Here is a 20,843-nt window from a genome sequence, read left to right on the forward strand (position 1 = left end):
CGCCGCCCTCCGCGGCCCCGTCCCGCCTGCCCTGCGCCGGCGAGCGGCGTGAGCCCGCGGGGCGGTAGGAGCGGGGCCGTGTCGGCCGACCCGGCAGATGTTGCGACACCAGCGGGCGAGGGAGGGAGAAGAACCGGGTGTGTTCGCGGCGGGGAGGGGGGGCCGTGCCCGGTCGTCCCGGGCTGGTGAGGTGCCGCGGGGCTGGCGGGGCCGCCTTCGGCTCCCGTGGGGAGCAGCCCCCGCGGTGGGAAGAGCGGCGGCCCAGCCGGGGCGGTGACTTGTCCCGCGAAGTTTGGAACCGGGTGCGAGGGGGTGTCCGCCGTCTGCTGACAGACGGCGCCTGAGCCCGTGCTTTCGGTGTTTTTAGTGCAGGCAGCCGCGGGAGGCCGGTTCGCTGTGGGCTTGGCCTCGGGGCGGTGGAAGGTGCGGGGGTTTGCTTGGGAAGCTGGCCTGAGCGCCGGCGTCCCGCTTCCCCCGGACCCGCGGGCTCCAGCCGAACTCGGTCCGAGGACGGAGCCCGGCGTGAAGCCCGCGTTCGCTGCGGGCAGCCCGCCCGGGGGCTGCTGCTCTGCCCCGGCCGGGGTTCCGCAGCTTGCAGCCCCTTCCTTGGAAACCGAAAGCAGAGCGCAGAGAGGTCTCTGGAGGGGCTTGGGGCTTCTGTTTCTTTGGGTTGTTTTGTGGTGTGTGGTTTTTTTTTTTTTTCCTTTTCAGTTTTCACACTTTGAGTTTGCTTTTGGACTGGTGTAAATCAGATGTTAATGCACTATAAGTATTACTGATGTTTAAGTCTCAATGCAAAATGTGTGGTTTATGGAAACGTGATTATTAAGAATCTTTTTTTTTTTAGTTCAGGGAGACCTTGCAAGATGAAAAAAGTTCGGAAACTTCTTGTATATTTGTTCCTCTTCCTTTTTTACTTTTTTTTTTTCTGATGGCTGATTTCTATGTGTACATAGGAAAGAAGTGCAAATAAAGGCTCCTTCTATTTCTTATGCAACCTCATTATGTGCCTCAGATAATTAGGATATTTTGGGGGTGCAAAGGTGCCAACTGATTAGGCCTTATATCCTCAGGTGTAGTATTTACCTTTTGCATTTGGTATGTTGGTTTTAGTCTTTGAGTCATTCTTGATACTGCATAGGTTTGTGTTGAAACCAGCAGACAAGTAAGTACAGTTTAATCAGATAGACGGTGGATATCACAGTAGTTCTTTCAGTGAAAAACTTTAGGATCTTTCTCTACATATTCTCAGTAATTATGAAAAATAGCAGTGAATATTACCGTCTTATACTGCCTATCTTAAGCAGTCTCATAAATGCACCGTGAGGACTTCTAACTTGGGGAGTTTTGTTTTGCCATAAGCATTTGACACACCAGTACATTACCAAGGATCCACAGGCCTTTTGTGAGCATGAGACATTGCTTTTTATTTCCTGAGGAAAAAAAACCCTAAACCGAGGAGCAAGGCTGCTGAATGGTGTCTTTCAATTGCAGGAGTGGTGTGGGTATTACATTTAGCAGGGATAGTTAAGATATGGGAGAAGGAAAAAGCTTAGATTTGGCTGAGGACCCGAAGAGGTGACAGGAGAGGTTTTGTTGGATTCCTCACCAGCTCCCTGTACCTGTGGTTCAGAATACACAAAAGAGCATCGTGGTTGCCTTGGTGAGGAAGAGGGTGATGCTAGCTCAGTGGTTTGCACACTAAATCACCCATCTGTAGGTAGCACTCATGGTAGACCTGCTCTACTTAACTTAGGGTTGGAGTCTGTTATCTTTATCTAAATCACAGTTTCATTTCCTGCATCCAAGAGCCTTTCCTTTAGTTGGAAGTTGGGATAGTCCACATAGATGTGAAAAGGCTCAGGCCTCTTGGCCTTGTTCTTAAACCCCTCACATGGTCAGCTGGAGGGTGGTAGCTGTGACTCCCTTCAGGAGTGGAAGCAAGCAGAAAACCCTCCTGCTCTGGGAAGTCCAATTAGGTATGTTAAGGAGCTTTTTTTTTGTTGTGCTGGGTTGTGGCGTGGCGCTTTAGTCAGGAATGCTGATGTTCTTGTATTTGGTTTCCACTGGTAGCCTTCTTCGCCGATTAGCGTAATTGCATACATTAAACAGCGCTGGGTTGGAATGAGTGCCGCGGGTTTGCTCGTCATGTTTATTTAGTGAGCTCGGCCGTGTAGAAAAATGGATCGCTGAACAAAGCGTGTGTGTGGGGAGGGGGAACCAAGGCTGCTTTGTATATTTATTGTTGAGGTGTGGAGTGCATGAGGCAAGTTGGGGAATACAGCTTTTGTGAAGTGTTAGGGAAGATGTATACACCCGGATGGTTAATTTCCTGTTCAGATTATCAGCATGATATCAACTGGAACCAGATCAAATGTGAAATAAACTTTTGTATGGAGAAACTTTACCTAGCGTTGGGTTTCACAAAAGCAGAACACCGAAGTAAAGGTAGCAGGAGGGGGAGCAGTATGTTAATACAGGGTCAGATACACTCCCAATGTACTTCCGTTGACCTGGAGGCATGTGTAGTGCTTAATGTCTGTGCAGAATACAATGGTTTCCTAAATTTTGAAAACGTGCAGAAACGGGCCTGCTTGTGTCTAAGAGTCATTCTTCATCTGTTCCTTCAAATTAGGTGACAGCGGCTGGATAAGAAGCCCCCAGGTTTCCTTCCCCCAAGCCCACAGCTGCCCCTCAACTCAGCAGGGTGGGTATGGAGCTCTCACCCAGTCTTGCTCCAGGCACCATGTTCAGCCTTGGCTTCAAAAACAAATAACCCAAACCTACTGTGGCCCTGGTTTAAAATAGGAGGAAGGGAGGGGGGAATTACACTGTTTGTTAATCAGTGTCTTAGACTCTTCTGAGAACCTCATTTGACAGAGAGCTTATGTTAATAACTTGCCCTTACAGCAATTTGTAGCTCTGATGAACATGAGAATTGCTGGAGGCCTGCTTGCTTGTGGAAAAAATAACCTGTGCGGATTAGCTGCAAGTTTCATGGCGGCAAAAAGCACAGCACATGTGTTAGGGGCTTACTTAGCTTTTACATAAAATGTAGACAAACGTGAGATGTCCCCCACTGACTTGCCTGCATGAGTATGTTTTTCAGAGTTGGGGCTGCTTTGAATGAGGGCTTCAGTGCTTTTCATCCCAGTTCCTTATCATTAACTTCCATCGAAGGCAGTCATTATGCTCTACTCTGCTATTTGCTTCTTTCAATAATACATAATTGATTATTTGTTACCACAGTGTTTGTCCTGGAGCAGTCTAAATCCCCAGGGTGAAAAAATTCCATTGAATTTTCACTGTTCTAACGGGAGTCTGATTTTATTTCTTTTTTTTTTTTTTTAAATACATGGGGGTTTAGCCCATCTGGATGAAGATGCAGCTTTTAACGGTGTAAGTCAATCCACTGTGAATTCTTTCAGAAATATGCAGCTTCTGTGCCCCAGCAATTGTTGTGTTGCAAATAAACATGACCTTTCAGGTCATGTTAGAGGCTGCCAGGGAGGTGTGACACTTTTCACTGATCACTTCAACTCAGAGCTACTGGCATAATCTCCTTAAAACTATGGATGTATTTTGTTAGTTATTCTATATATTGTTTAGCATATTCATTTCAGGTTTATCTTTTGGTTGGTTGGTCAAATAACTACCAATGCAAGTGTGCCTTTGTTAGGTTTGTCCAGATATTTCTTCTGCATCACTGCAGTGCACCAGAGACATCAAACAGGGAAGACCAACCTTTTATTTGGTTTTAGAGGGCTGGTTTTTTTTTTCCTTTTTTTTTCTTTTTTTTTTTTTTTTTTTTCCCCAGGCTGAGATTATTGTTCTGTTCATTTCAGTTTCTTACTAAGAGCTTTCAGAGATGGAAGAACTTTGTTTATTCTGCCTGAGGAGAGATTAGAGTCCCTTTCTTCCTCTGGGACTGCCAGTCATTGTTCCTGTTTACAAAGAATGTGTATTTTTGTAGTTGTAAAAACTGTGCATTCGGGGACTGCATTGAATACATTTCAAACTTACTTCTTATTACCTTCTGACTGGTTTTGATTCAGATAGCATTGGCTTCTTTGAAGAAATCTATTGTCTGGAGGAAAAATCAGTTTCTGCTTTCTAACAAACAAACTTTTGATTTCAGAAGGCAGAATAGGATTTTTGTTGTGGTTGTTAAATTTTAACTCATTTGTGAGCGTACGTCAGGGATGACCATTTGTGGAACCAGCAAGCAGAATACTCCAACCATATAGAAGAATTCAAAATAAATGTTTCTAAGCAAGATGTGTTGTTAACATTTTCTTGTTAATTTGGGGTTTTTTGTTTCTTTTTGCTTCCTAGGGTTTTCTATTACAGGATAATTCAAAATAGTAGCAAAGGCCCTGATTCAGCAGGGTACCAAAGGGGTTGCCTATAATTAATTAAGTTAATACTTCTGTGCATTATAGTCAGGCTGCTTGTTTGATTAGAATCACACATATACCTCTATGTCTCATGGGGCTGAGACCAGAAGGAGCAAGCCCAGCAGTGGGCCATGTATGTGTGAGACATTTCCTAAAGGAAATGTTACTGGAATATTATAATAGTAGTGCTCCTTGGAAGAAAAAAAAGCAACATATTTTTTTCCTGCTATTTTAAATGTTAAAAGCATTGTCTCCTTTCCAATTATTGACAAAAGTGCTAGAGGTTAAGATAGCAGTATTTCCAAAACAGCTACAAGTCCTTGGTTTTAAGGAACAGTTTGACAAAGATGAAAGCTCCTCAGTATTCTCCTCTGGTGAACAAAAAGCTAACAGGTGGACAAAAAAACAGAATTCAGGTACGTGTCACCGTGGGGATTGTATTTCTAATTACTGAAACTTTTTAAAAGGGTGGAAACCAAACCACTGCTTTTATTTTCCTAAGTGCTTTTAGATTTCATACAACTCAGTTAATATATACTATTATACTTACAGACAATAGCACAACACTATGTTGCTTAGGCATTCCAGAGGATATTAAAAATCTATTTTTCTGGTATTTTAATTCCTAAAATCATTTATATAGATTCTAACTGACTTTATAGTATCACTTTTGAAGACTTTTAATATCAGAAACCTGGATTTCCTTAGTTGATTCACTTTCACTGTCAATTTTGTGACATGAAGATGGTCTCTAATTGTGTTATGTTAATGTGATTTCATGACTTGTCTTATTTTGAAGTGGAATCTTAGTTTTCTGAATGTTCCAGTGCTTCTTAAATTGCTAAATTATTTTACTGAATGCAGTGTATCTGCTTAAGCAGTTTAGAGATCTTTGGGCCACTATACAAATGCTGTGTGGCTCTATGCTTCACCTATGGACAGTGTTGTATAGGGAAAAATGTAGGAGAAAATATTTATTGCGAACACATAAAGAGCAAATACAGGTAGAGCTCCAGTGATAACAGACTTTTTGTAGCTTTTAATTGACGGTTAAAAAATGTAGCCATCAAATTTATTTTGGCTGTGTGAAAAATGCATGCTTTCACCACAAAATAATGACTGGAAAGTGTCTGTAGGATACTTGCCAATGTGTATTTTGTGAGTAAAAAATGGGAGAACTGGAAACGTATTTTGTTGTGTTAAACTTGTCGCCTTCTGCACCTCTACCAAAAGCTTCCTGCTTCAGCCTGACTAGAAGAACTTGCTGCGTTTTATTGGTGACAGCAGTCACTGTTTCTTGTTTTACCCTGGGTGCTTTTTCTTAATGATATCTTTTAAAAATTCTGTTATGCTCTGTTTATTAGGAAGACAGCAGTTGCTGCTGTTTCAGGGCTTTCCTGGATTATTTTTTTTTTAAGTATCTCTTATTTTCCTGCCTTTTGTAAGTAACATTGCTGATCCCCAACCCTGCAAATGTGCCATTTGTAAAGAGTTGTATAATGGGCTGTCTGTTCTGTTGCATATTAATACAGTAATTTTAACCTTAATAAACTTAAATAGTTTATAGATCTGTTTCTGATGCTATACCAAGTTTGTTCTTTTATGCGGCAAGTTTATGTGGTGAGTAACATGTTTATTTATAAGAATGTTGGAAACTTTAACCGATCAGGCTGGCAAATAGGGAGCAGATTCTACATTACTGTTGGTTGCTACGCATGACAGATGCCAGAAGAAAAACCTTGATGTAATCTGGCCTAATCCTACTGCCCAATATCTAAGTAGGCTCTGTTCAGAAGCGTTTATATTTACTTTATCTAGCCTCTGTACGGCTGTTCAATTGCTTTACATGTGAAACAGATTAAGTTGTTCAGCAAGGGTGATCTATGGGCTGTCATACTTATTTCATGTAGTTTTAGACTTTAAACTTTAAGGTGCATGTTCAGTGAAAGACAGTTTGATTCTTCCATTTTTCATGTATGTTTTCCTTGTAAAATGTGGCATAGCAGTGATTTTATAACATCTTTATTTTTCCGTGGTATTTTTAGTTGCATTTTGAAAGAGGATTAAAAGAATGTGTTTTATACTACTACACTCTGTGTAGCTCATGTAGTCTGTGTGACACAGCACTGCTAATGCAGAACATGAAGCTTTACTACACAAGTAAAGAACAGTATGCAAATAAGCAGCATAAACAGATCTGAGAGGAAAATAGTTTCAGTTGATCTAAATTGCTTAATGCTGTCTGTAATGGAACCAGTTTTGAAGTAGGATAGCTTAATTGAATCTAATACATTTTGTGCTATTCCAACACTTAAATTAATCAGCTGGTTGTAATACTTCTCTTACTTAAGTTCCTGACTTCTTCTCTTGGCTCTGTTTTCTCCTTCTTTGCCTTTCCCTGGTTTCTCTTCCTTTTCATCCACTTCCTTGCTTATTTGCAGCCCAGCTTTCCTTTGACCCTCTGATTTCCAACTCTTTAACTTCTTTTTGTGATTTCCATTTATCTTAATGTCTTTACTTGCTCATCCTCTGTGTGTGACCGTGCTTAAGCACAGAAGTAGAAGCTGGAAACTTCACATACAGATTTCTGTGCACATACTCCCTCTGTCTTTAAAACAAGCCCCAACAGCCTTGCCAGAGACTAGGGGAATAATTTGTCACTGCTACTACCATTTGATTTCCCAGGGACAGTGTTAGCCTCTGGAATCTTGCTGAGAATCACAGAATCTTAGGGGTTGGAAGGGACCTTGAAAGATCATCTAGTCCAACCCCCCTGCCAGAGCAGGGTCACCTAGAGGACATCACACAGGAACGTGTCCAGGTGGGTTTTGAATGTCTCCAGTGAAGGAGACTCCACAACCTCTCTGGGCAGCCTGTTCCAGTGCTCTGTCACTTTCACAGTAAAGAAGTTCTTTCTGATGTTTATGTGGAACCTCCTATGCTCCAGTTTGCACCCATTGCCCCTTGTCCTATCACTGGACATCACTGAAAAAAGCCTGGCTCTGTCCTCCTGACACTCGCCCTTAACATATTTGTAAACATTGATGAGGTCACCCCTCAGTCTCCTCCAAGCTAAAGAGACCCAGCTCCCTCAGCCTTTCCTCATAAGGGAGATGTTCCACTCCACCAGGACCCCCAGGTCTCTTTCTCCCACACTGCTCTCCAGCAGGTCAGCCCCCAACCTGTATTTGTACATGGGGTTGTTCTTTCCCAGATGCAAACTCTACACTTGCCCTTGTTGAACTTCATCAGGTTTCTCCCTGCCCAAGTCTCCAGCCTGTCTAGGTCTCGTTGAATGGCAGCACAGCCTTCTGGTGTGTCAGCCACTCCTCCCAGCTTGGTGTCATCAGCAAACTTGCTGAGGGCACACTCTGTTCCCTCATCCAGGTCGTTGATGAAAATATTGAACAACATGGGTCCCAGTACCAACCCCTGAGGGACTCCACTAGTCACAAACTTCTGACTCTCTGGCTTCTTCCTTTCAACCAGTTCATGATTCACCTCGCCATCCGATCATCAAGACCACACTTCCTTAGCTTATCTATGAGGATGCTGTGGGAGACAGTGTCAAATGCTTTACTGAAATCAAGGTAAACCACATCTGGTGCCCTACCATCATCTATCCACCTAGTTACTACTTCGTAGAAGTCTTCAAGGCTGGTCAAACATGACTTCCCCTTGGTAAAACCATGTTGATTGCTCTTAATGACCCTTTCATCCTTGATATGCCTAGAGATAGTGCCAAGGATAAGTTGTTCCATCACCTTTCCAGGGATGGAGGTGAGGCTGACCAGTCTATAGTTACCCGGGCCCTCCTTCTAGCCCTACTTGTAGACTGGAGTGACATTTGCTATCCTCCAGTCCTCAGGCACCTCTCCTGTTGCCCAGGACTTACCAAAGATGATGAAGAGTGGCCTGGCAATAACCTCCACCAGTTCCCTCAGCTGATTGAGAAGTCAGATAAAATTTTTCATTTTGAAGCTTTTCAAAAAGGGCAATATGCTATTTGCGGGGGAGGGAACAGAGAAAAGAGCTCTTTATTCATTACTATTTTCTGTTAATATGCTAGTATATTTTTTTTCTCTTAAAATATTGTTTGATGCAGTTGTTTGATGCAGAAGGCAGTTTTTATGAATCTTGGTATTTCCTCACAAATCTAAGGCACGTGTTACAGCCATTGGGCTTTACAGTAATATTTTCCTTTTGATTAATTTAACAAATGTTTAGTGTACCCTTGCTTATTTTGTTCAATATACATGCCAAAAGTTTGACTCTTAAATAATTGTCTGACTTCTTTTCATAGATCATGTTTTGATAGTCCTGTCTGCACAGCACACGAGTGGCTTCACAAGTGTGACATTAGTATCTAGAGTAAGGTGTTGGTATTTCACTTTTGAATCCATTATATTTGGTTGGATTAAAGGGGAAAGACAGAAAAGTTGATTTACCAAGGCAAGTTAATAAACATGATGTCGATCACTGGAGGGTGGGAATTATCAAACTCAGTATTTTTATGAGATTACAGATTCAGTTGAACAAACTGCTGAGAGTATCCTTAGACACTTAAAGGCATCTGCCTTAGTGCTGGTGCTCCAATTAAAATACTGGCAAGTGCAATGGCAGTGGGCTAAGAATTGACATACAGAGGGATACAAAAAGACCAGATGTGGGAAATCATTTTCTACTTGATGTACTTGAAGAAAATTAAAAGGACTTAACAAAATCTATTTAATATCTTTGCAGATCATTTCAAAGAGGACAAAATTGTGGCATGTGAAGTTTGCAGATGACTAGAGCAAAAAGTACAGGAATCACCACCATGTAGATGACATTAAAAGCAGACTAAAGTTGCCACAATTGACAGTTGAACATGAGCTGCCAAAGCAAATTGGTGGCTTGGAGAGAAAATGTACTTCTCAGATGTATAAATAACAAAGTACATGTATTCTGTGGATGAATTTTTGTTACTAGAGTACTTGGTCTCGTTGTGGTGTCCACAATTTACTATAAAAAGGATGCTAACAAAAAGGCTCTGAGAAGACCTCCAGGATAATTTGATGTCTGGAAAACTTCCCTTGCAGAAGAAAATTAAGTAGCTCAATAGTGTTTAGTTTGTCTAAGGGAATGTTTTGAAATTAGAGGGTTACACTTTGAAAAATGACTGCTTCAAGGTGTGTAACTGCAAGTGCTTTGTGTTATAGAAGACTCGTGACTATAAGAAGCTATTTGAACCTGAAGCCTTTGTGATCTGTCTCACATAGATGTAGGTTGATCTCGCAGGTGAGAGATGAGGCTTGACAAATCAGGCTAGTAAGCCTAATTTTAAATAGTGAATTTAGAAGCAGTTTACATGGAAAAATCTTACTTACAAATGTGGTAGATTCTAGTATTTGATTTTTTTCAATCAAAACTTGTATCTTTTGGTCAGGTGTTAAAAGGCTTCACCCCTTGGTGAAATTTCATTATCTAGATTATGCAGGAGGCCATCTTCAGTAATCATAAGGGTCTGCATGGTGAGTAGGGCAACTGATATGTACACAAAAATAGGACTCAAAAGGTCTGTATTTTTAGCAGTTGTCTTTTTAATTACTGTTTGGAAACTGGAACAAAGAAGAAACAAGTACTAGCTAACCTACAGCTGTTTGCAGATGTATGATAAAAGTTTCATTACTACTAGTCTGTGGATGTGGTTTGAGAGTCCCTGTAATGTGCTGAAACTTCATGGAGATTTTGGTCTTGCCACATCTATATTTGATAACATTATTAGTCATGTGGTTTTTCACTCATCTACATTATTCAGGGAGGTACTCACACAGATGGATTTTTAAAGTACTAGGTGATAAGATCCTTGCTAGCAGTCTCTCTTGTTCCTCTGTTGGAATATCCTTCTGAAAGGTCATCACTAAATGTATCACTGTGTCGGCACTAGGTAAAATTGAGAAGTCATGACATCAAAAGCAAATGAGATGTTGCTTCCCAGAGAGGAGCATTAGTTTTGTACAGAGAGAGAAAAAAGGCAGGGATCAGGAACTGGCATTACACCCCAGAATGATGAAATACAGAAACTAGCAAGAAAGGAAACCTGAAACTTTTAATAGCCTAAGTGAGGACTCCAGCAGATAGTGAATTGCATCAGCAATCCCCAAAAAAACACATTGTCTTGAGGAAAACTGTTTAGAAAATACTGGGAAGGAAATGTCACGAGTGCTATCATGAGACCTGGATGGATAGATAGATAAATGTGTAGGTCAGGCTTAGTTTATTAGCATTGTGTCACTAAAACCAGATGTAGAAGCTTTTTGCCTCTTGGCATCGTGGACCATCTTTTAGGTTAGGTATTGCTTGTTCTCTTACCATTACAAGTCATTGTATGATGTTGCTAAATGGTTTCTGAGGTAGCCTGAAGAGAAGACCACTTAAAAAGAAGTAATGCTAGCCTAATGGAAGTAGCAAAGGGCGTTTGACTATTAAGCAAGTCATCTGTCGCTGAAGAGAGGGAGATGGCAAAATTATAGATCATTCACCCATCTGGCAGAATCTGGGCTGCACAAGAAGTAAATGTTGGAGCTGCATTGGAAGAGACTTTGCTTCTAAGCAGTAGGAGAAGGAGGGAGGGTCAACATCCAGAAGTGCTGTCGCAGCCCTGTGTGAGTTGAGCTTTAGCCAGCTGTCCCTGTTTCCTTAAGAGACTGCTCATTAATTTCCGCTGTCCCAAACAGCAATCATCAGCCTGTACTTTCTCCTTGTAAAAGAAGCCTAAAATGTCAGAGCAGTTACTTTCAGTTTGGTGAGCTCTGGTTCTGGTCAGTCTCATGAAAACTTGCGTGTTTGTGTTTTATTGCACTTGCATGTTGCCTGTAGCTTATGTATTTTTTATCTGACACAACACATTCACAATCTGCTATGTGCATAACATGGGTGGAGTAGATTAATAAAGGAAGGAGGGGATGGGCTTTTAATTTGCAAGTTCCTAGGGAATGTTACGAAGGATGAAGATGGAGGAAGCAGGCTTCTCACACCATACGGAGATGCCATGAAGGCCCTTTGAAGATGTGAATGCAATAATCTTGTTCTGTTTTTAGAGGCAGTTGGAAAAGAGCTCACAATCCGTGCTTAAATGTGCTCCATTAAATTTATTTTTTTCTCAACTTGTAATCCCTCATGTGTATTAACTAACCTGAGTTTGAGTACTTCTGTTTATACGTTGTCTACTTTTTGTGTGAGCAGCAATGTAGAATATGAACATTTGTCTGCCACATAACCATCTCTAACCTTTCTTGCATAAGTGTAATGATTAAAAACTTGGATCACAAATCCACTTCTTATTCAGACACCACCTGCCCAAGTATTACAGAGAGGTCAAAACAGATTTTCAGCAGCAGAGGAACAGAAAGTATTAGAAAATCACACAAAGAAAGGTTTGTACAAAAGATAAAGAACAAGATCTTTTGTAACTTGAATTTAACCTTGATTATTTAAAGAATAGGAGTGATGCTAATCAGATTAGGCATGCTAGCAAGACAGTCAAGGGAAGAGCAGCAAGACAGTCAAAGAGAAGAGGTCCCTCTGCCTTTGCTGAAAATTAACCCATCCATGTTGAATTCACTAATAGGTAAGAGAAAAAGGGGTCTCTGGCAGAAATTGCAGCTGAAAGGCAATAGATTATGTATTTGAGAAGTAGCCAAGAGGCTTGATTTGTAGTCTTAATTTTGCCACTGTTTTTATTACTTAGGGCATTATTTAATCTTTCCATACTTTTTTAATAAATCTATACAATAAAGTAATGTCTGCCTATATATGGAAAAAGCGGTTGTGACAATTTGTAAATGACTGCCTATTTAGTTAAGAAGTCCATGGAAACAACTTGAGGGGGCAGAGGTATTTTCTGTATTCCTAGGATCATGCTTTGCTCTTTCACTTCTCAAATGCAAGTACAAAGTAGATTCAAAACTTGGGTTAGTAGAGTCCTGTTGTTGGGTTTATAATGTAACAACAGTAGTTTGTGAAGCATAGAGTTGAAGACCCATGAGATTGATCTCCCTAATTTATCAAGTGCTGAAATGCTGTCTGGCTGATCAAGCAAAGCCCTGTGGGTGGTTAAGCACAAGCCTAACTTTAGATGTGGTGCACTGGAGACAGCATGCTTAGTACCTGCCATGGCAAAGCACTCCAAAAATGTGCCACTCTGGAAAAGTTTAAAGCAAGGATCTGTGGAGCCAAACTTTAATGCTACATCTGTAGGCCAAATGGAGGGGGGAGGATCCCTATTTCATGGTGAACCTGTACATTCTACCAGTCTGATTCTGGTTTTTAGCAAAGGTGTAAGAATTCAGTGTAAGAATTCATGTAGCTATGAAGGCAATATTTCTAACAATATTTAATTGCAGAGTTTTTCCTGAAGAAAAAAGAATAAATATATGAACCCCCTTAGAATACAGTTCTCGGAAATAGAACATCTAGGAGCTAACAGTAGGATAGCATGGGCATATAAAAAAAAATCAGGAAAGGGTAATTTTTAGCATAAACTCTACATGTCTTATTTCCATGAATTAATATTAATTTTAAATGGTGTAGCTTAATGATTATGTTAACTGAATCTTTGAATATAGACTCATGTACAACATGGACATATGTTACAACATAACAATGGGTGGCATAATTGCATTCGTTTCACTGTGGCATTTTTTTTAGCAGGGAGTGCGTGAGCCTATGAACTTCGCTGCTTTATTTTCCTGTTCAGACCATTTGTGGGGAAAATACTGTACAGTGTTACAAAATTGTGATTAGTGACTGTTTGCAGGGTGATTGATGATTAGAAAGGGGAAAGCCCTAAAAATTGCTGCGGGCTGCTTGTGGGTAGTGGTAAGCTGCACTGTTTGAGCCCAGTGGGCAGTTGCCAGTCCGTCCTCCAGTCCCAAGTACATACCATGGCACCAGCTACTGTCTGTGGTGTTTAGGCTGTAGAAGGTAATCTTGACTTGTTGAAGGAAAACGTTTAAAACAATTTTATCCTAAATAATCCAAGAGCCCTGTTTCCAGCAGAGTGAGCTTTTGTGCTGTAAACTTCATTCAGTGCGAGTAATTGGGTTTCAGTCAAAGATCCATTTAAAACTGGGCCCTGTCTAAGGGTAGAAGAGGTTCACAAGAAGTGGCTGCTGTGAAGTAGGCTGCGGTGGTGGCTGCTTGTTTGCTCCTGTCTTAGGCACTTGTTACCCATTCGATCAGGCTGGTGCAAATCACTGCACTGTAAATTGGATCACTAGCTGAGTTTTTCTTCATAGAAATTTCTGCTCCCCCCTTGATTTTATCCAAGACCATGGCCTTACTGAGAGCCCTGCTTGGCTGAGTTAAGGGTTGAAAGAGGTAGCTTAGGTTGAGGAGGAAGGTGTGGAAATTTCTAAAGCTGGTTCTGCTGATGAAGTCAGCATGTTGAGAAACTACACCCTAAAGCAAAAGGTAGAATGTAGAAACACTAGAATATAAACCATGAAAGGGTTTTGGGAATTGCTTCAAGGTTTAGATTTATTTTATGCTGGGAAGTAAAGTTTTGATACTTTTTTTTTTGTTTTGATTTCAAGATGCTTATCTGCTGAACTGCATTCTTTCAGTTTTGGAATGTAAATGATGGAATTTCATAGCTATCTGTCCAAGCCTGGCTGGCTCAAATAAAGCCACACAGGCATATATTTAAAATGCAAATAAGAAGTAGAAAAGTGAAAAAAAGTTTTGGGAAAAAACTTGTGAAGGGAAGAATATGAGTGAAACAAAATTATAAAGGATACTGGTAATTTGTGCTGGCAATACTTAAGAAAAGCAAGGATCTTATTTGTGGTTTGCAGACCAGTTCCACAAAGAGAGATATCCTGAAGCCAGGAAGAATGTCTGGTGGAGATGAACCTCATTATTCTGCTATTAAGTACAGGGAATTCCTGTTCATGTCAAGTGTATCAGCATCAGGAAAAGCTATGCAGATCTGAGAAGGCTGTTTGTTTTGTTTTGTTGTGTTTTTTTTTAAATAGGAGGGGAAAAATAAGTTACATACTAAGAAGCACTTCTGTTGGTGTGCTAGACTGTCCAGAAGTGATTGGGACATCTCCTTCATGAAACACATTAACAGCAAAAAAATAAATAGGATAGAATTTATCTGCTCTGGCTTACAGGGAGGCAAAGAACAGCCAAGACTTTGTCTGATGCTCTTCTTGAAAAAAGCATCTTTGTGTTTACAAATGTATTATGAAAGATTACCTGAGGTCATCTGAGAGTACACGGTTTTCAACTTGAAGAGGGTCTATAAAAGAGAGGAAGGAGCTTTTCTTTTCTGTTTTGATGTCTCTAAAAAGCTCTGACAGATCTTAAACTTAATTGCAGGAGTTACCAGCTCTTCGCTTTTTTTTTTTAATAGGGAATGTTGTCTCTGAGCTACTGAGAAGGACTCTAATGTTTAGTCAGACTGGCTTCTTTGTTTTGTGTTTATATCAACCTATATCTAACTTGAATGCCTAATCCACAATAGGAAGAAAGCATAGATTTTCTGAAGTCTTATTGAGACTTGCTTACCTGTGGTTAACAGACTGTAGTAGGAGGAGTATTGACAGGTCTAAATCCTTTTAAATCCTGGCAGGATGTCACCAAAATGCAAACAATTTTTAAAATTATTTTTATTAAAACAGCATTTAATTAATTTCTTCATACGAATTCAGAAATAAGGGCTTGTGCATTTGTCAATAGCAAAGCTAGATTTCTCAAATTGATGAAGAGTTTTTGAAGTGATTGTCACTTGATTGCAGTACTGAGCATTTCTCACAGGATGTATTGGTACAAAGTTCTTTTTCTTCAGCTTATGATATGCAATGCAGGAAGTGATGTCTGTCGTTAACATCCTTTAATGTTTTCCTTGATATGTTTTTGCTTTTAAGTTGCATGTAGTGTGCGGGTTTTCATTAAAATGTTCTCTACTGCATTGCGCTTGAAGATAGTTTTAAGAATCTCGGGCAGCAGGGCATGGTTCCTCTCATTCCAGGTTGGGGCTCTGATGAAAATTTTGACCAAAGTAAATTGGCAATAAGTCCGTACACTACTTTGGATTTAGAACTTCTAAAATTGAACAGGGGTGTTGCCTTGGTAATAACAATATGCCTGTTGTTGTCCCCTTTCTAATTTTTTTCTTAATTTGCCTGCACAACACCCTGGTTAGGTATGTTCCGTGAAGATTTGTTAAATCTGGTATTTGCAATTTGTGATGATTCCATCTGCCCTGAGGATGCTGCAGTTGATCACAGTCATCAGTATAAAGGACCTTGGGGTACATTCTAGCTGCCAGGTAGATAGTACTATGGCAAGGAATGTTGCTGTAGTGGATGATTGATCAACTGTAGTATAATTTTTCCAACAGAAAGTAATGCATTGTGCACAGAAAGCTTGGGTTTTTTTTTCAGTTGGAAGAGCTGAAATGCTGTGTGACATATCTGAATACTAGAGTTTGAAAACTCTATGAGGTGAACAGGCATTTTGCCTCCATCTTTGGCTTAATGGGTCATGGCTTTTTCAGTTGCAATACGTTCAGAATATGGGCTATCGTTTGGAAAACGTTCTATCAATTTAAGTTAATGCTGTCTTGTATTTAAATTGAATGAGACTGTGTTGGCTTTCAGAATTGAATAATGCAAGCCGTCAGTATTAAAAAATGTTTGTTTTTCAGTTCTGAAAACAAAGGGAATGAAGCCATAAATATAAAGAGCAACCAAAAGGAAAGCACAACTCTGCCTGCACATTTGAAGGTATGATTTTTATTTACTGTTTCTCAATTGAATTAAGCCTGCCACCTCTGCTTGTGACTACTTGCTAGTGTTCTGATGTTGGATGTATCCCTGCACTGCAATGTAGCATCTGGTTGCTGTGTGCTGCGTTACTATATGTTATGCCAGGGTAGTGGTACACATGCAGAAAACACAGAGACTGTCAGTGCTTCACATTCTGACAGAATTCACATCTTTACTTACATTAAAGAAGTAAAAGAAGCAAAGAAGCTAGCCAGTGAAGAAGGAAGATAGTATTTTTATCTCCTAATGGTTTCAGACATTCCTCTAAAGTGCTAATTCTATAGAATTTATTAATATCTGACCAGCAACTCTTTGGCTGCCTGCTGAAGGTCCAGTGATTGCCCACCAGAGCACTGTAAGATCTTTCTGCTGAAATTTGTCTGTATCTTGGCTGTTCTTCACCAGTGTGATCCCTGTTAATCAGGCTTGTCTCATCCTGTAAGCATTTTTTCTTGCAAAAAAAAAAGGCACGTTTCTTTGTGATCAGGGCTTTCTTCTGTGTCACCTGGCACGAAGTGGTGGTTGGCCATAAAGTTGGGTTTAGATTTAGTCAAATATATATACTTAAGTACAGGACAGGGCTCGGTGGTAACAGCCGTCTTTGCTGCTGTCAAATCATGCCGTTCACGGAGCCATTTTAGTGATTAATTCACTAAGCACTTTGGCTTGTTTTTTCTTTCCTTTTCCTAGTAGTTTTAGTTTAATATAGATAATATTGTGGTTACTTCCCCAAAAGGGCCTTGACTGGTCTGCTAGATTTATTTGAGGATGCAGTAGGCTTCTTAACACATTGAATCTGAGATTTCTATCCTGTGTTGCATTTATGGACCACTAATGGGTTTGGAGCAGGAAGTGCTCATCTTCTTGTGTGGCTTACACTCTCTGTATAGTTGAGTCTACAGTGTTGAGAGACCATTTATTTGGGGTTTGCCAGAGGTCAAGAAACAAAGCAGTTGCTGCAACAAAGATCCAGTTCAGTCCAACAGGGTTATTAGCTCAAGAAGAATTCCATGGTGAGTGCAGTTCTTCTACATCAGGTGGGAAACAATGTGATGACGTTTGTTTGGATCCCTGTGGATTCAAGGCCAAACCTGTCAGTTCTGAGCTCTTAAGAAAAGTCACTGAATGCCTTCCTGCTAGTAACAATAATGGACTATTGATTTAATGCCTTGAAATATAGGCATAAAGGATTCTGGTAAACCAAAAGAGATTCTACTACAATAGAAACAATTTTTCTGCCTTAAAAAAATAAATAAATTATATATATGTGTGTGTATAATTTTCTTCTGGTTTAGAAAATGTTACTGATCTAACATACTTTCCTTTTGGGGAAGTTTTTGACTGAGAAAGAGGAATCATTTAGCATGTGGGCACAGGACTTTGGCACCAGGGATTACTTAAAAGGAAGTATGAAGAGGGCTAGGTCTTGAGGAATGAGCAGGTGGAGCAAAGGGAGCATAGCAGGTTTAAGTTACCTAAGAGTATCTCTTCCTTGCCAAAAAGTAAATCTGATTACTTCAGAATCTTTCCTGCTGAATCTAAATTCATAGCAGTAAAGTCTTTATTCAGAACTTGTGTTACTATAATATTGGTGTTGGTGCCAATATTAATGCTGTAAAGTTTTGTTTCAAATACCAGATTTGTTTTCTTTGTTTTCCCATATTTTTTTTAATTATATTGTCTTTCATCTATGTTTAGAAGCCTAAAGTGTTACAGTGTACATTACATGGTCTCTGAAATAATACTTTATGTTTGTATAGGCTTCATGAGAAAGGTGCTGTTTTCATATTACTAGAATATGGTGGCTGTTCAACTGTACTGAGTACTTCCTGTCTAACTTACCTCTTTTTTAAGCTGATCAAAAATCTCTGATACACTCAAATATTTTCATATGCATAGTAACAAGTACTTTTAGAACTTGAATTTTATATCCTGTGTGCACTGAATTGACAACTAGATAGTAAAAACTGATTCAGAGGAGGTGGAGAAAGTATTTATGTTCTACTGCTGACCACTCCGCTCTCCCCCATCCCTTTTGGGTTTTTTTGTGAGGAAAATACTTTTTTTTTTTTCCTACCACTGCTCTTTCCAACACACATTTAGATTTTGATAACAACACACTGTCAAGTGCCTGACACTGGCCAAAATAATATCTTGTGCAGAGATGACTAGAATGCAGTTGGAGAGAACTGAGACTGTCTCATTTGAAAAATAAAACGGATAGCATTGAAAGACATTCCAGTTTTATTCATTGAGACATCAAGGTTACCGTGGGCTGAAAAAAAATATTTTGTTGTTATGGAAAGCGTACTTTGTGAGGAATGTCTAAATCTATATTCCTATATGGATTGGCTTTGGGCAGGTGCCCATATGTGTCCATGTCTCTGAACTGTGCTTCTACCTAGGCATTCAGGTGAATGGTAACTAAAACTTGCAGCTGTATTGGGTCTGTCTGTCACCAAGTTAACAAGCTGTCATGTTTCTCATAGTCTTACATGCAGACTTAGATACTGTGATTTTGTCTATAATAAGCCAGAGGCAAAATAGCGGGGGAACTCTAAAGTCTCTGATTTAACAGCAAAGGTTGGACATCTAAATTATAGCTGAGAGGGTGAGTGGAGCTAGGAAATGTGCTGAGCTATGTACAGTAGCTCTTTGGCTCTTGTGAGCACTTCAGTTACCAGCTCTGTACTTTACCCCTGCTATTTTTTTCCCTGTGATTAAATATTTAGCTCATAGAGGGAGGAAGAGATGCTTTAATACTCATTGTATGACAACATGAAGCCTAACTTTTCTGTGCTGAGGTTACTTTATCAATAATCATTTAATCACTTTTGAGAAAATATTACTGAAATGTATTTGCCATGTCTATAATTAATTGTCAGAAAGTACACCACCACTATGTGCTGACAAATTTTGCTTTGGTTCTGTTTCTTTGAATTAGAGGTGTAAGCAGCGTTCCTTCTGAGTAAATGCTACATTTGAGCAATGTGACTGTTGAACAGATGGTTGTGTGGATGTAAACAGTTCTTGAACTTCACATTTAGTGTTCGTAGTACCAGCATTGCATAATGTCCTGTACACATTAGTATATAATTAACCTCACTTTTAGCACTACAAGTACTTTTGTTTTGTTTTTAAGAAAAGCATATTGCAGCAGTGCTTCCTGCAAAAATATGTGAAAGAATCATTCACAGCTTTTGGTAGTGCCCTTAAAACAGATGTTTACAGCTAGGACATAGGCATTAAATAAATTACATGGAACATCTGCCAAATAACCTAACACTGCTACTGTAGTGAGCCATGTGCTGGAGAACGTTCTATTAGTACAGGTTTGAAGAAATCACGTGTCACTTACTGGACATGCTCATGCTGCAAGTGTAACCTGGTTCCCACCCATTTAACCGTACTGCAGTGGTAGCAGCTTTGAGAGGTGCTTGGGCTAGATTCAGTAGTAGTAGATGGCTTGGATCCCAGGCATGCCCTGTCTGAGGCTCTCATCCACCTGAAGGCTTTGCCGTGATGGTGTAGGCAAATTCACTTGCCTGCTGATCGTCCCCACATATCCCTCCTGTAGCAGTGCATGGAGGAAATGGCACGTTCTCCCTAACTGATTAGGAAGAAATCCTTAAGCACCTCAGCACAGGAACTACTATGTGAGCTCTGTCAGGCAAATACAAAACTTGGAAAAAGTAGGTGCAAATGCGGTGTACCAAATACATCATTTAGACTTCAGTATTTTAGTAGCATTAACTATTTTGTCATTTGGCCCATAGGCTCAAGGTGGGGTGGCGGTCGCCTGGATTAACTGGCGGCAGTCTCAACCCTCATAGAAAACACAGGGGCAGAAAATACTGCAAAGAGTATCTAGTCCCTCCTCAGCCCCAAGGGGAGATCTCTGTATCTATGTCATACCAATAGAAGTTTGTCTAACTTGTTTTGAAAGACCTCCAGGGATTAAGTTCTCTAAGATCTCTGCAACTTCAACCAGACCTATTTCATAAAGCTTATAATTAGAAAGTCTTTTTCTTAACATCCCCTCTAAAGCTTCCTTGCCACAAATTAAGCCTGTTGCTAATTGTCCTCTGACAAGTACTCTTGTAGACTGTGAACAAGGAGAAGAGACTGTTCTGTAGCCCTGCTTTCTCACATTAATTGCATTTCAAGGTAACATAAAGATGGCTGTATTTAAACAGTAGACACAGTATGAAAATTTGATGGCAAGGACTGCAATTACGTGGTAAGATGGAGCAAGATTCTTTTTGGAGTTGCAACAAACAGAACAAGAGACAACGGGTGGAAGTTGGAACATGGGAGATTCCAGTCACCTATGAGATTTTTTTTTCACTTCCCCCCCCCCCCTTTTTTTTTCTGCCCTTTACCATAAAGGGTGGTCAGATATTGGAACAGGTTGCCTGTTCTGGTTTGGTGGGTTTTTTGGTAGCAGGGGAAGGGCCCCAGGGGTGGCTCCAGTAAGAAGCTGAGAAGCACCCCCTGGCCCAAAACCAGCCAAGGAGCCATTAAAGGGACAATAGATGCACCTCAGCAATTAACATACAAAAGAATCAACAGAACACCTGAGCAGAGCTAGCAGAGAGGGAGGAGAGCAGTGCTGGTGGCTGGTGAG

At 40.3% G+C, this 20,843-nt stretch overlaps 1 protein-coding gene across 2 annotated transcripts in view; it reads left to right on the forward strand.

Moving 5' to 3' along the window:
- Window positions 1-20,843, forward strand: part of CRYBG3 (crystallin beta-gamma domain containing 3) — a 99,402-nt gene that overhangs the window by 233 nt on the left and 78,326 nt on the right. For both annotated transcript variants that reach the window (XM_051608926.1, XM_051608927.1), the window contains exon 2: window positions 16,096-16,174. In XM_051608926.1, coding sequence (XP_051464886.1) covers window positions 16,096-16,174 — 79 coding nt within the window. The remainder of the gene's footprint in view (window positions 1-16,095; window positions 16,175-20,843) is intronic.

This window comes from Apus apus, chromosome 1, assembly GCF_020740795.1.
Source record: "Apus apus isolate bApuApu2 chromosome 1, bApuApu2.pri.cur, whole genome shotgun sequence".
Taxonomy (NCBI): Eukaryota; Metazoa; Chordata; class Aves; order Apodiformes; family Apodidae; genus Apus; species Apus apus.